The 14,644-nt window shown below is 45.2% G+C and overlaps 1 protein-coding gene across 1 annotated transcript; it reads right to left on the reverse strand.

Moving 5' to 3' along the window:
- Window positions 1–1,392: 1,392 nt before the first annotated feature.
- Window positions 1,393–13,738, reverse strand: Gja1 (gap junction protein alpha 1). Its single transcript, XM_041654142.1, has 2 exons — window positions 13,543–13,738; window positions 1,393–4,270 (listed from the first exon to the last, which is right to left on the reverse strand). The coding sequence occupies exon 2, from the start codon at window positions 4,255–4,257 to the stop codon at window positions 3,109–3,111; it is 1,149 nt and encodes a 382-aa protein (XP_041510076.1). The 5' UTR covers window positions 4,258–4,270; window positions 13,543–13,738; the 3' UTR covers window positions 1,393–3,108.
- Between the last annotated feature and the right edge of the window lie 906 nt (window positions 13,739–14,644).

Raw genomic sequence — 14,644 nt, forward strand, 5'->3', positions numbered from 1 at the left:
CTTTTCTTTAGATTTAAATTATTCTGAAAATAGGGCCTCGTATTCATATACTCAAGCTGGCTTCAATCTTACGTGGCTGAGAATGCCTTTAAACTCTACCATTGGGTACCATTATGACATTTTAAACTTTCAATGCCCCGCCCCCAATCTCCTGAAACCCAGAAATTCTGACCCTCTTCCCCCACCTCCCAAGTGCTCTGGTTTATGTGGTACTGGAGATCCAACCCAGGACTTCACGCATGCTAAGCCAACACTCCACAACTGTGAGTCTCAACCTTCCTGCTGTTGTTTCTTCCTCACGCTGTGGTGACCCCCAGCCATACAATTATTGTTGCTACTAACTTCACAAGTGTAGCTTTGCTGCTCAGTGGTGCCTCAGTTGGTACGACTATCGGAAAGTTTCCAATGGTTGTGACCCACTGGTTGAGAACCTTTGCTCCCCACCCTTGTGTAACTATCTCAGAGATCAGTCCCTATCCTCACTGCAGACTCTAGGGGTCAAACTGAAGCTGTCAGGCTTGCCCAGCAAGCACCTTGACCTCGATGAGCCATCTTGTCAGCCCTGTCTCAGCCTTGAAATTACAAAAGGGTGGTTAAGTACTTAACGCATTAACTCAGACTTTGAAGCCCAAATGAGGCTTGGCCTTGGGACAATACTTCTGGCTCAGAATCCCCTGTGCTGAGATCATTGGCTTCAGCTACTAATCTTTATATTGCATTTTATAGCTGAAACATGAGGGATTTTAGGTTTGTTTGGGTTTTGGTCTTGGTAGCCCTCCGAAAAGCTGTAACCACTATGTCAGGCCTGTAGTCCCACTAGGAAGTTGTGGGGAGAGAATGTAGCAGCTTGCACAGTGTGTGTGTGGGGGGGGGGGGGGGGGCTAGTCAGGGAGTGGAGCTGTACTCCAAGTTGAACATTTATATACTTGATCTTCTCAATTAAAATATCACTCCAATGTTCCAAAATCAACGATGCACAGAACATTGCTTATGGTGACTGTCTTATTTATTTTTTGAAAGTCACCCCTCCAGTTCTGAATGTTGTTCTTAAATATCCTTAATAATATGGACTTTAAGGCTGGAGAGATGGCTCAGTGGTTAAGAGCACTGGTTGGTTGTTCTTCACCGTGTCAGGTTCAATTCTCAGCACCCACATGTCAACTCACACCTGCCTGTACTCTAGTTCCCAGGGCTTTTGACACCTTCTTCTGGCCGCTGCAGGCACACACACGGAACATAGACATAGAGGCAGGCAAAATATCAAAACCTATTTCTTAAAAAAAAAAAATCATGAATACTAGTCCAAGACATTAATATTATCAGATCTATTTTTGGTAACTGTGAATTAATGCAGTAGGTTTTTTAAAAAAAAATCCTTCAAGACATCCAGGCTGTCTTTATACTAAATTAAAACTTTATTGAATAAAGAACACTCTCCCGAGCACATGATTGGATGGACTAGGTCTACATTACATGCAATGAAGCTGAACATGACAGTAGTTTAACATGGAATGTCAAACAAATTAGTTTTTCATTGTACAAAACCATTTATGTAGCTGACGTGCAATAAGAAAAATAGGGTAGTCAACATTGCCCAATCATAGGTAATGAGTTTTTTTAAAAAGGCATTTGAAGAAACTGGTAGATGTCTTTAGCATACAGTTCAAATAAATTAGTTACAGATGCACTACTGAAACCTTCAACCCCTCTTGTATTTCAAATAAAATCTTAGTGCAAACATTAAAGTTGCTCGTCACTCTAAAAAAGACTGTTAAACTCAGAATACAAGTTCTGAATTAATGTGTAGTTATGTAGGAGAAAAATCAAATTACCAGTTACTACAAAATTCCTTTAGGCACACTTAATAGCCCACTCTAGGCATTTCTCTTTCTACGTCTCTCACATTAATGACTAAAGCCTGTTTACAGTACTAAAATTCTATCATTCAAGCATCAATGATTATATTTCAGAGAAAGGAAATCATTCATTTCAGTAATGGCATTACTGCTACATTCTAAAGAGGGGGGAAAAAAACGTAAGTAACAAAACCAGTATCCGTAATAGGATACATGGAAAAAAAAATTTAGGGAAAAAGTGTGCTTTGCTAGCACAGCAGGGATTCTATAATGTAAACACCATATCGGCCCACACCACAAAAAAAAATCCATGAGGAAGGTTCAAATTTGAACGCGGTGTGCATTTGATTCAAATCTGCATTTGTGAGTCTGCTTGTACCAATAATGACGAATAAAACACACGCTTACACACATGCATACCCACACGGAGAAGTGATTGTTAGATATCCAGCTTGGCTTGCTTCCCTGATGCTAACTCCAAAGGCAACCACTAAATGACATCATACGACCCTTGTAGAAATGTCGACAGAAACCATTGGTGCATGTAAGGGACTGTTGAGGATGGCGTAGGGGCGATGGTGACACAAAGGTATGACAGATGTGAAAAAGAACCCACTGGGGTGTGACTACGTGGGTCATGTTTCTCTTTGAGCCTTGTCTGAACTTTTGAGTCGATAGTAACAATGAGGATTGTGTAGAGTAGTGCGCAAGGTCTCTCCACACCCGGGTCAGGCTTAGAACGCTCATCTGCAAACCGCAAGGCTTTGACACTGGAATGTTTTAACAGGGACACAGGACAACCTATCGCTTCATAAGGAAAATGCAATGCTGAGGAAGCATGGGTTCCTAGCCAAAGCTATTGCTGTTTCTTGATTAAAAAAAAAAAAAAAAAAATCACCCACTCACTCACATATACAGAACCATTCTTAAGGTTCGGTTGGGGGGGGGGGGGGAAGATAGAGAAAACCCTTACCTATCTATGTTCACCCAATGCAATTGTTACTAGAATTTAAGTTCTTTGAATCAACTACATTAAATTACCAATATGTACCTCCCGTATCCCCACCTGCTCCACCTAGCTATCCCAAACACCCCCAAGGAACCTAGGTATTATAATGTCTTACACCTCATCACTGAGGTTGTTGAGTACCACCTCCAAGGGAACAAAATGAACACCCCCAGGTATACTTTCTGTAAGCACCCCTTTTTCTCTTCCACGATCGAGCGGCATCTTGATGCACAAGCCTCTTGTCTAGATCTCCAGGTCATCAGGCCGAGGTCTGCTGCTGGCGCGGCTGCTGGCTCTGCTGGAAGGTCGCTGGTCCACAAGGGCTAAGGGCTGGAGTTCATGCCCAGCTGCAATCTTTTTGGCATTCTGGTTGTCATCGGGGAAATCAAAAGGCTGGGCGTGGGAGTTGGAGATGGTGCTTCCGGCCTGCCCCATTCGGTTTTGCTCGGCACTGAAATTAGCCCAGTTTTGCTCACTCGCTTGCTTGTTGTAATTGCGGCACGAGGAATTGTTTCTGTCACCGGTAACCAGCTTGTACCCAGGAGGAGACATAGGCGAGAGGGGAGCGGTGGGTGAGGAGCAGCCATTGAAGTAAGCATATTTTGGAGAGCCACAGTCTTTTGTGGGGCTCAGTGGGCCAGTGGTGGCATGGTAAGGATCGCTCCTCCCCTTCACGCGATCCTTAACGCCCTTGAAGAAGACATAGAAGAGTTCGATGATATTCAAAGCGAGAGACACCAAGGACACCACCAGCATGAAGATGATGAAGATGGTTTTCTCGGTGGGACGGGAGAGGAAGCAGTCCACCTGATGGGGGCAGGGATCCCTCTTGCAGGTGTAGACGGCACTCAAGCTGAACCCATAGATGTACCACTGGATCAGCAGGAAGGCCACCTCGAAGACAGACTTGAAGAGGATGCTGATGATGTAGGTTCTCAGCAGGCCGCCCCTCATCTTCACCTTGCCGTGCTCTTCGATCCCGTACTTAAACTTCTTGATTTCAATCTGCTTCAGATGCATGTCCACGTTGGCACCATCTGTCTGGGCCACTTTGAGCTCCTCCTCTCTCTTGTTCAGTTTCTCTTCCTTTCTCATCACGTAGAACACATGAGCCAAATACAGGAGCGTGGGCACCGAGACGAATATGATCTGAAGGACCCAGAAGCGCACGTGCGAGATGGGGAAGGACTTGTCGTAGCAGACATTCTCGCAACCAGGTTGTTGGGTGTTACAGCGAAAGGCTGATTGCTCGTCACCCCACGCTGACTCAACCGCTGTCCCCAGCAGCAGGATTCTGAAAATGAAGAGCACTGACAGCCACACCTTCCCTCCAGCTGTGGAGTAGGCCTGGACCTTGTCCAGAAGCTTCCCCAAGGCACTCCAGTCACCCATGGCTGGGCAACTCCTAGGAAAAAGGAGAAAGAAAGCAACTCAGTGATCATAAGACGCAAATAGGTGTGTGGCTATCAAAATAAGGCAAATTCAATACAAACCAAACCAAACTTCAAGGGCAAACTTGGCTTCATTTTCCAAAGATGAAATTAAGTGAGAAGTAAGGGCACCTAGCTAGTGCAGGAAGAACACCCCAACCCATAGGACGATGATGTATGCATTCCTAGCATGTCACCGCCATGTGACCTGAAAGGCTCTCTGCTAACTGCCTATTTTCTTCTTCTTCTTCCAAGACAGGGCCTCTCTGTGTAAACAACCCTGCCTGTCCTGGAAATAGCTCGGTAGACCAGGCTGGCCTCGAACTCAGAGATCCACCCGCCTCTCTCTGCTTCCCAAGTGCTGGGAATAAAGGCATGAGTCACCACAGCCTGGCTGCCTCTGCTTATTTTATTTGTCTGATAAACAAAGACAGTGCTTGACTGGGAGGTCAAGGTCTGAATGCATGCCTAAGCAAAACGCTGATGTGTATCATTAAAGTATAAGGATCTAAGCAAGGACTTAGGAGAAGATCTCCAGGGTGGTACATCCAACCCTGGTTCCCAAGATGCTAGGATATTATCTACGTCCTAATTTTATGCTGAGAGGTTCCTCTATGAAGTATCAAGCATGTAATTTGTGTGCATTCTGTATGAAGGACATTGTGCATCTCTCTTTTCTCTTCTTTTCTTTTAAGGGCCTCCTGTGTTGACCCAAGGTTTTTTTTAAGTTGTGCTCTTTCCGCCCCTCTACCTCATACTTGGTCTGTTTTCTAGCACGAGGCAGGAGAACTGCTCTGAGTTTGAGGCTATCCCGACACTTAGCCTAAGTAAGAGTTTCCAGACGAATGTTCACATTTCCATTGAGTTCACTCTCAATGCCAGTTAGTAGCTTGATAAACGAAAAGGACCACATCATGAGAATTTTCTCAGTCCAGCAGGCTTCCACACCAGCACTCAGTCAGACAGATCTGAGTTCAAAGTCAGCCTGGTCTACACAGTTTGTCTCAAAATTCAAAAGCAAACAAACACAAAGAAAAGAGTATTTTCTCAAGAAAAAACAAAAACAACAACAACAAAAAAAACCCTTCAAATGTTGGGATAAAGGAAACAGCTTCCTGCCTACTCAGAAGAGTCATGGTCTTTAGACCAAGACATCCCAATGATCACACACAGGCTTGGAAGGCACACAGTTTGGTTTAACAAGGAGGAAACCAGGGACAAAGCAACAAGCAGCAGGTACAGAGGCAGTCCAAGATTCAGTGATGGGAGGGGTGGGGTTGTGAACCTTCCCCAGCTCCCTGGGCACCTTTGATGATGACCAGACTCCTGCCAGAACTAGAAGAGTAAGATGTGGGCGGGCAGGTCCAAGCAAATAATATTTTCTAAACAGCCATAAACAAAAGGATCTTTCCTTCCACTTTTCGGAAGGTCATTTCAGACTGTAAAATGACAATTCAGAAAGGGAAGTCAGTGTACGCAGTGTAATCAAAGAGGACCAAGGGCTGGCAGGGCTGAGACTTTTTTTTTTTTTTTTTTAAGCCACGGAAAGGCTTGAAGTGAAGGGAATAATTTAATCGTGATGGACAGTATAATGGTTTGAGCACATAAAAAGCCTCTAATTTAGCAGAAAATACTAGACTAGAACTGAAGGGTAGTCCACAAGGGTCAAACAAACAACAGAGTTTTTGGAGCCATATCCAGACAGTTCTATGCGATGATGTGTAAATTGGCCCCACTTCTGTTTGTAAAGAATTATAATATTCTGCCAGGGTCATCTGCTTTTGCTCAGATCTCCAGTTGTCGGGGGTGGGGTGGCAAAAACGAAGTCATCAGATGGTTGCACGCGTCTCATCAGGATCATGCAGCAAGGGGTCAAGGCAAGCATCAGGGTCAGAGGCAGACTGGGCTTATTATTTAGTCAGGACTTCCTCGTTCTTCCAAGTGAAATACAACTGAGGGCTGCTGGAAGTTCATTATTAAATTCTTTATATTCTGGAGGAAGAAACTTAACTTCTGTAGAATTCTGAGATTCCTCAAAAGTGTTCCCAGTGCCAGGGCATGTGAACTAGGCCACCCGTCAGTTCTCGGGGCAAGTACTTTTTTTTTTTTTATTGCACCAGCAATTTAATTGCAAAGCTGTCTTTTCTTTGAGCACCCACACAGTAGTCATTTGCATTAATGAGTTACAGTCTTTCATCTGAATAAGATATGAATTATCCAATTTGGGCGCTCTAGCTCCTGTAGCGTGTAGACACCTGTTATTACCCCTATCACAGACACCATCAAATAACGCTTAATGTGGTGGCTCACCCTGTGACTCCAGACTTAGGTACCGCTCTGCTTTTAGTTGCCCACTGCCACCAACCAACTGTCCTATCTGCTGGCTGTGGTGTTCTTTTTTCTCACCCACGTTTGATATTTTCACTTGTCCAGATCTTAAAGATCTTCCAGATTAAAAAAAAAAAAGATTAATTTGGTTTTTCAGGATAGGGTCTTGTTATGTCCTCTTAACTAGCCTCTAGATTACTTTCTCTGTAGCCCAAGCTAGCTTTGAACTTGTAGCACACTGCCCTCCTAGAATGCAATTCTATCCAGTCTCAGATATAGGATCTTTTCTTCTTTCCCCCTTTGAGTCAGGGTCTTATGTAGCCCAGGTTATATATATATATGATAGACGGCCAGCCAGGTGGTGTTGGCACAGGCCTTTAATCCCAGCACTCAGGAGGGAGAGGCACGTGGATCTCTGAGTCTGAGGCCAACAGGTCTACAAAAGCTAGTTCTAGGAGAGGCTCCAAAGACACAGGGAAACAAACAAACAAACAAACAAAGATGGCCTTGGTCTTCCTACCTACAACTGTGGTTAGAAGTCAGAATGAGAACGAACGAGAACTCAATTTAACTTCACCTCCAGTTCTTAATACTAGACTCTTGACAGAGACCAGGCCAGCCACTCTTCTAGTATTTTCTGTATCCCATGCTAGATCAACTTTCCTTTCCTGGTCGTAATCACCTAGGCCCGATACTCAAACAAAGCCCCGACTGTGCAGTGTGACCTTCCTGGGGACCCACGTGGTTTCTTTACAGCTGCCCCAGAACTTCAGTCACAGAAACTGTTTGTCAGTGCACAGGCAGGGGAGTCAAGAGTGAGCCAGGTGGTGGTAGCACACACCTTTAAGTCCAGCACTTGGGAGGCAGAGGCAGGCTGATCTCTGTGAGTTTGAAGCCAGCTTTGTCTACAAGAGCTAGCTCCAGAACAGTTAGGACTGTTAAAGAGAAACCCTGTCTTGAAAAAAATATCAAAGAGTGGAATGAATCTGAACGTCTGGGAAGCAGGGCCCAGGAAAGCACAGCTTTTGGGTTATTTTAAATTACTATTTAAATGTCCCAGGTGGTTCTAAAGTGAAGCTTTGTTAGGCCAGCAGGCGAGCGTGGTTCCTCAGAAATTTGTGTGTTTTCCTGCCCAAAAATATTTCTGAGTGACAGAACATCTGGGAAGGGGAGAAGGCCAGAGCGTCTAAATATTTAGTCCAAGGTACAGAACATTCAGGACAGCCACCTGTGAACTGGGGTTACCCTCGGCTCCTCTGGTTTTTTCCCCCACTCTCTGCTATTGCCCGAGATCACAGGAATGGAACTGTTTAAGCTAAATGAGTTGTCTTAAAAAAATAGTTTACGCTTTAAATAAAACTAGCTGACTGTCCTTGTCTTAACAAACCGCCCTGTGGAAGTTGCAGTCAAATCCCATGCCATTGGGATAGGGGTATTACAGGAGTTTAACTGCCGTAACTGACTGTTCACCGTACAGATTTCTCAATAGACAACTATAATGACAAGTAAAAAAAAACAAAAAACCCTGTTTATAGTGACCTTTAAGAGCATTGAGAAAGGGTCCCACTCAGTCTAGCACTGGATTTCCTTGGTACCCGAGGATGACCTTGAACTCCTGGTCCTTCTGCTTCATCAAGTGCTGAGATTTCAGGTGTGTGCCAACAACAGCCCAGCTGGGAGCAATCTTCTTTTGGGGGAGATCTTACTATGTATACTAAACTGGCTTCAAAGTCAGAGATCTGCCTGCCTCTGTCTCTGAAATGCTGGTATTGAAAGCAAAGGCCACCACGCCTAGCTAGCAATCATCTCAGAACGAGTGAAAGTGAATTTCGATGAAGGCCCTTTAACATTTTAAATAACATTATACTATCTAAAAACACGCGAGGTAATGTCTACACAGAAACTCTTTCTAAAGTCACTTAATGGGCAATTTAAGGGAGGAGGTTAATGCTTTGTGTTTCGTTCCTGCCTCCCACTACTCCCACCCCCCTTGCCTTAGACTTGAACTAGTGTCTGGGATACTCTCTAAACCTGAGATTACCCCAGCTCCATTGTGGGGTTTTGTGTGGCACACTGTCCTTGAACTCAGAGATCCACCGGCCTCTGCTTCCCAAGCCCTAAAATTAAAGATGTGCGTCACCATGTCCAATATAATATGCTAAGCCCCCCCAAAAATTGAATGGCCCTAAAACTTAAGTACAAACTCTCCCTACCACCTTTCTGTAGCTTTTAAGGAAACCTGGCCCCTAGACCAGATGCTCAACTGTGACTTTCTCTCTTCACTTCTAAGCAGTCAAGATGGTTTTTTTTTTTTTGGTTGTTTGTTTTGGGCAACTTTAAGTTGACACATAATTAACATACCTGAATTTAATTCGAAGATAAACGTTATCTTCGAGATGAAATCAGGCCTGACTGCTTCCTCTCACATCCTAGCACTGACTCACTCACCTCTCTTTCCCTGCCTCTTGCCAAAATATTTGCATCAGTTCTCCTCAGTGAATTATCCTTAGCAGGAAGGATTGAAGAGTCCAGTCCTAGGTCCTGAAATTCCCTGCTTCTCCTGCCGTATTTTTATCTTTATTTTTAAAAACTAGCTTTCCCCTTATGCCACACAACATCACATTTGCTCACTGTCGGGATCCTCTAGAGTGGGAACTCTGGCGACTCTTGTCTGGTGTGGTGGCTGACTCCTGTTATTTCAACATTTAGGAAGTTGAGACAGATAGATCGACAAACTGAACATCAGAGTCAGGCCTATGAAAATGAGGTTGCCTCAAAACAACCAACAAAATAAGTAAAGATCTTCTTTCAAAAAGCCAGAAGGGCTGGAGAAATGATTCACAGTTCTGGACCATCTAATCCCCTCTGTGGACCAGTGGGCATCAGGCACACACGTGGTGCACATTCAGGAAGAACACCCAAACACTTGAAGCAAATGTTACTGCTTTGTGTCCCTCCCCCCAGTAGTGTCTAAAATTTCAAATGACAGTTTTGCTTAAGGATTGCTGTTGGTTGAAACATTATGCTTCGATCATTTGAGCTACGTACTTAGACAGACTTTCTTGTGTAGCCCTGGCTGTCCTGAACTCACTCTGTAGACCATCTGGCTGGCCCTGAAGCCAGAGGCCTACCTGCCTCTGCCACCCAAGTGCTGGATTAAAGGTGTGCACCCCCACACCCAACTTGGAGCAGTTTCAAATTATGAGACCTCAAGGGTGGTAAAAAAAACAAAAACAAACCCTCCAAGATATGCCCCTGTGTTCCTCCAATTTCAAGGTAACCAAGGACAAAAATCACAGCAGCCCTCTGCTTGAAATGTTTACTTCAAGAATGATAAATGTTCACTAGGGGAGCAGAGCTGACGCTAACCAGTTAATTTAATAACCTCTACACAACCTGAGTCCCCACAGGCAACGAGGTGATCTTGATCCAGCACACCACAGAAAACATCCCCAGACCAGGCAAAACTCAACCTTTGCAGCCCTATACAGGGCTAAGACGCTTGGCTCTCCTCGATGAAACCTAGTCTATGTAAAACGTAGTTGTCACAAATTCTGACACACAGGTTTCGGATGACCTCAATCCATTTGTCAGGGATTCCCTAATATTCCCAGTCTCACAGGTTTTGCTGTGAGATGCAAGATGGCTTTTCTGTCCTATTCACACGTCCTCATTTGGACACAGTCAAAACAGATTGGACTGCACAGAATGAGAAACTGTGGTTAAGGGACCCCGCCCAAAAGAAGATGCTGCACCAAGAGACAATGTCTTTCTGCATTCACTACCTGCTACCTAGATCTCCTGCCGAAGGTTGCTCAGTCAATTTTAGGGATGGGGGGAGGGAGTTAGAAGCTGGTGACTAAAAGGGCATATTCAATTGCCTTCCAAGTAACTTTAAAAAGCTGTCATTTGTCATTTCATCTGCCTCCACTCACATCCACCTCCAAAGATAGCTTACTAAACAATGTTGTTACTCTGTGACTATGTAAACACAGGTTTGGGATGCCCAAGTACACTAAGAACAGTCTGTTTACCTTACTCAATAAGCACTCCATGAGCTAACCCATGTATCCCATGCTTTTAGTTACCACCATGATAAAATGTAGGTCTTTCAAAAGAACTGTAAACATCTCATGTCACAGTCATGGAAACGTGGAGTTTAACCATTTACCCCAAAGATTCAGAACACACTCGCACCTTCCTACCTAGAAGGAGCTAGGAAGTTTGAGCTTGGAAGGATCTACACTGAATATGGACGTTAATGATACACACAAGATGACTACATTTTCAACCCCCCCCCCCCAGCTTAGCAGGATATGCCCCAACACATCAAGAGTCAAACAGAATCTCGAAGGGAAGTCACAACAACAGGAAAGGTGGAGTCGCAGGTATTAATCAGTGGATGACTTTCCTATCATTCCCTTCCCTCAGGGCATATAAAGTTTCTACAGTTCACAGGAGCTATGCCTCTGCATACTGTAATAAAGCAAGGCACAGTGTCTGCTACCCCCCCCCCCCCCCCCCCCCCCGCAATTCTCTCCGAATTGGAAACGGCTAAGGGACCAAACGCTGCTCCCTATCCGGGAGGAAATGCAGCCTTCCTTTGCTTGCTGCTGGCTTTAGAACCAAACTTCCCATGGAAGGGTCAGGGAAGGATAAGGATGAGATGAGGGAACAGCAGTGAGGTTGAAGAGCTTCAAAGGGGGCATTAGAGAAATATGGTATGCGTTCAGATCAAAGCGCTACCCTCCGGAGACGCTGGCAAAGGAAGGTGGCCTTCACACACTGGGGAGACACATTCCATTAATTCAAAATTCAACATCTCTCCGGGACAGAATGCTACAGTCTGTAATTGAGCTCAATTTCAATCAACTTGGCCTACTAAGCAGAATTAACAAATCCGCCCCCAGAGGTAATCTAGGTCCTCGTTAGCATATTTTATTCTTCAGCTTTTATTTCCAACAATCCTCAAAAAAAAAAAAAATGAACATTAGGCTTCCTCGCGGGACCCTACTGGCCATTCAAGATTGCTCAGACTGGTAAGATTCATCACTTTTCAGTCACTACTATTTTGGTTGGGGGAACAAAGGAAATTACTTTAAACCCACCTCCAAACACTGCCCAGTAGGTAGTTCTCCCAACCCTAAACCCAGCAAGGGGAGGAGGGAAGCTCGCCTCTGCGCGCGGGTCGGAGAGAGCCTGCCCAAGGCTCTTGCCTGACGTGCTGGGCGAGTGTTAGGTGTACCCGAGGGCACGAACCGGAGATCTCTGCCCGGAATTCAAGGTTTGAATTTCCCAATCCTGAACGGATTTGCCTCAGCACACGTCAGTAGTTGTAGCCCGGTTTCTCGAAGGGTCTTCTTTGCCCCTCCTTCTTCCGCCCCGCCTCGTTCTTAGGGAATTTCAAGAGTTTCCACAAGTGTTACAAGTGCATTTCCCGGGAACCGAGACTTCCTAGGTGTTCAGCGGCCCTTCCAGGGACTGCACCCGACAGAGTTTAGGGAGAATAGGGTGAGAAAAGGCAGCGCCGAGGGGCAGAAGTTAGACTGACAACTTTAAAGAAGTTGAACACTCGCTCTTTGACCGACGGGCGCCAAGCCCGGTCTCCCCTCCCCCCGCCCCCCCCCCCCCCCCCTTCGCGGGCAGAGGTCTGGACCGCGAAGCCCGGAGGCTGCGGGGAGCGCGAGCTGAGCTCAGGATGCTAAGATGGCAGGAGGGGCCCCGCGCTGCCCGCCTTCCCAAAGACTTCACTTGGATTCGACTCTCAGACTCATCTGGTACAAAGAAGAAAAAAAAACTTCAATACAGACTCACCCTGAGTTATTTCGGTCTGGATTTTAGGCGGGACAAAATGAACTCAGGGCAAAGTACTTTACCAATTTTTAAAAAAAAAAAACAGCTTTAAGACAGACCCTCTTTAAACTGCACGTTAACATCATCTTTTCCTAGCGCTTAGCACCCGGTAGAGTCAACTCAAAACAGTCCCGACAGCTCCGAAATCGCTACAGGTCTCCGCAAGCAGACGGAGGCCATGGGCGGGGGGGGGGGGGGGGGGGGGGGGGGGTAAGCTCCCTCTAAAGAGTGACTTCAAAAAAAAAAAAAAAGCCTTTTCCCTATTCCTTCTAGGAGCTCCTGTTTTAGCAGTTGATTTTGGAGAAGCATTCTGGCACACACACTCTAAAACGCCCGTTTCTTCTCTAACACTCCTTAAGCCACCACCACCCATTCAAGATTTCTCCTGCCGGGAGTTGCCAGCGTGGTGGAGTAAAAAGTTGGCTGTGCGTGCTAAGGGGTTCATCCCGAAGCACCGCGCTGGCTTGCACAAAGTAACCACTGTTGGTCTAAAAGCCCTAACAGCAGCACACATCCACACATCTTCTGGCTTAATCCTGAAAAGTCTAAGAAGGAACCACGTGGAAGTCAAGTAGCCGCAGCTTCTCAACAAAGCACTCTGTCACAAAGGGGGGGGGGGGATCTGCTTTTTCAAGGCTAAAAACAGTGGTCAGTATTTCCACTTGAAAAAAGCCCACGGTGTACAATACTATAGGAAGCACGCTAAGCAAACTTGACTGAAATGTCCAATTCAAGTCCCCCCAGTCTCCCCACCCCCGCGCAATACCTACCCCTATTCGTGACTACAAAAAAAGTTAAACTAGGCTCCGCAACAAAGAGCCAACTTTAGTAACGGTTCTTTACTCTAGTTGGAAAGGTCTGAGTCTTTTACCTGTTGCATTGTTTGGAAAACTTTTTAAACAACCAAACGATAAATCAGCACGTGGAAACGGAAGGCACTTTGAAGTCCATCCTTCTACTTACAGTATCAGAAGTCAAAAGTGACAACGCATTTATAAACCACAATAGCAGAGCTTTCCTTACAGAAAAAGACGTTAATAGGTAAAGTGGGTTTTTCAAAACTTACTCTTTCGCTTAACGAAAGCGAAGCCGGCGCGCCAAAGTGAGGCTCCTAGGAGGCTGAAGTCAAGGAACAGGAGGGCTCAGGCTCTCCGAACTGTCTATTTAAAGTTTAAAAGTCTGCTGCTGTTTGGTACTTTCCTCACGCCTTCTCCCAATGAAAGAAAAGTGCTGATACCTCGTAAAAGCCTTTTTCTAACTTGGAGCACCGAGCTTTTAAAAGTTTCAAGCCACTGACTCAACTGGAAGGAGGGGCTAGGGGAAAGGGGAGGGAGGAAGAAAAGGCGGGGAGGAGGTGGGGAGAAGGCTGGTGAGCGTGGGGCTGAGCAGGCAGAAGACGCAGCCGGATCAAGATAGAGCTGTAGTTTGAACGGGCTGAAGAGAAAAAGAAAGAAAGAAAGAAAAAAAAAAACAGCCCTAGATATACGTCTGTCACTACTTGGCTGTAACCCCTCAAAGATTAAAAACTGTTGAGTCTAGAGCTTCCCATCACCAGGGAAAAGTGAGAATACGTACTTTTTATATTACATTTTCTAAACTAAGAAAAACAAAAAAAAAAAATCACAGCAAATAAAAATGGGGGAGACAAGGCTAACCAGTGCAGACTTGTTCTGTGTTGCCCAAGCCGTGTGAAGCTGGAGGTGGGTGCGAGTGATCTTTCTTATGATCTAATTCTTTTCCTCTTAAACACGGGCAATTAACAAAGAGAAGAACTGGTGGGCATGGGAAAGGCATTGCACAACCAGATGTGTGCGGTAGTGTGTCTGCCCCTTCAGCTCCTGGACTAGGCTAGGAATTTTTATGTATTCTTTCAATTAAGCACAAGGAGCTAAGTATTATAATGTATCATGTATATAATTTTTTTGATCGAAATGTTGATACTGACCTCTACCAGATCTCCAAGGAAGTGAACATTTATGTCTTGGGCCTATTCGTGGCAACAATTTAATGTTTAAATTTGCAGTGAGATGTCTGAATTCCTTTTTTCTTTAGCAGGTGCAGACTAGACTTGCCCAATACATTATGTTGGCATAAAATGGCTCAGAAAACTTCATCCCCTCTTTCAATCATGTCACTGCGAAGAAGCCCAGCCAGCTTCATGGCAGTCC

Source organism: Microtus oregoni, unplaced genomic scaffold (assembly GCF_018167655.1).
Source record: "Microtus oregoni isolate MIOR12 unplaced genomic scaffold, Mior012 000006F_ref0000085, whole genome shotgun sequence".
Taxonomy (NCBI): domain Eukaryota; kingdom Metazoa; phylum Chordata; class Mammalia; order Rodentia; family Cricetidae; genus Microtus; species Microtus oregoni.

Excerpts from the sequence above, each read along its gene's own strand:
- Gja1 (XM_041654142.1), bottom strand. The coding sequence starts at position 4,257 with ATGGGTGACTGGAGTGCCTTGGGGAAGCTTCTGGACAAGGTCCAGGCC.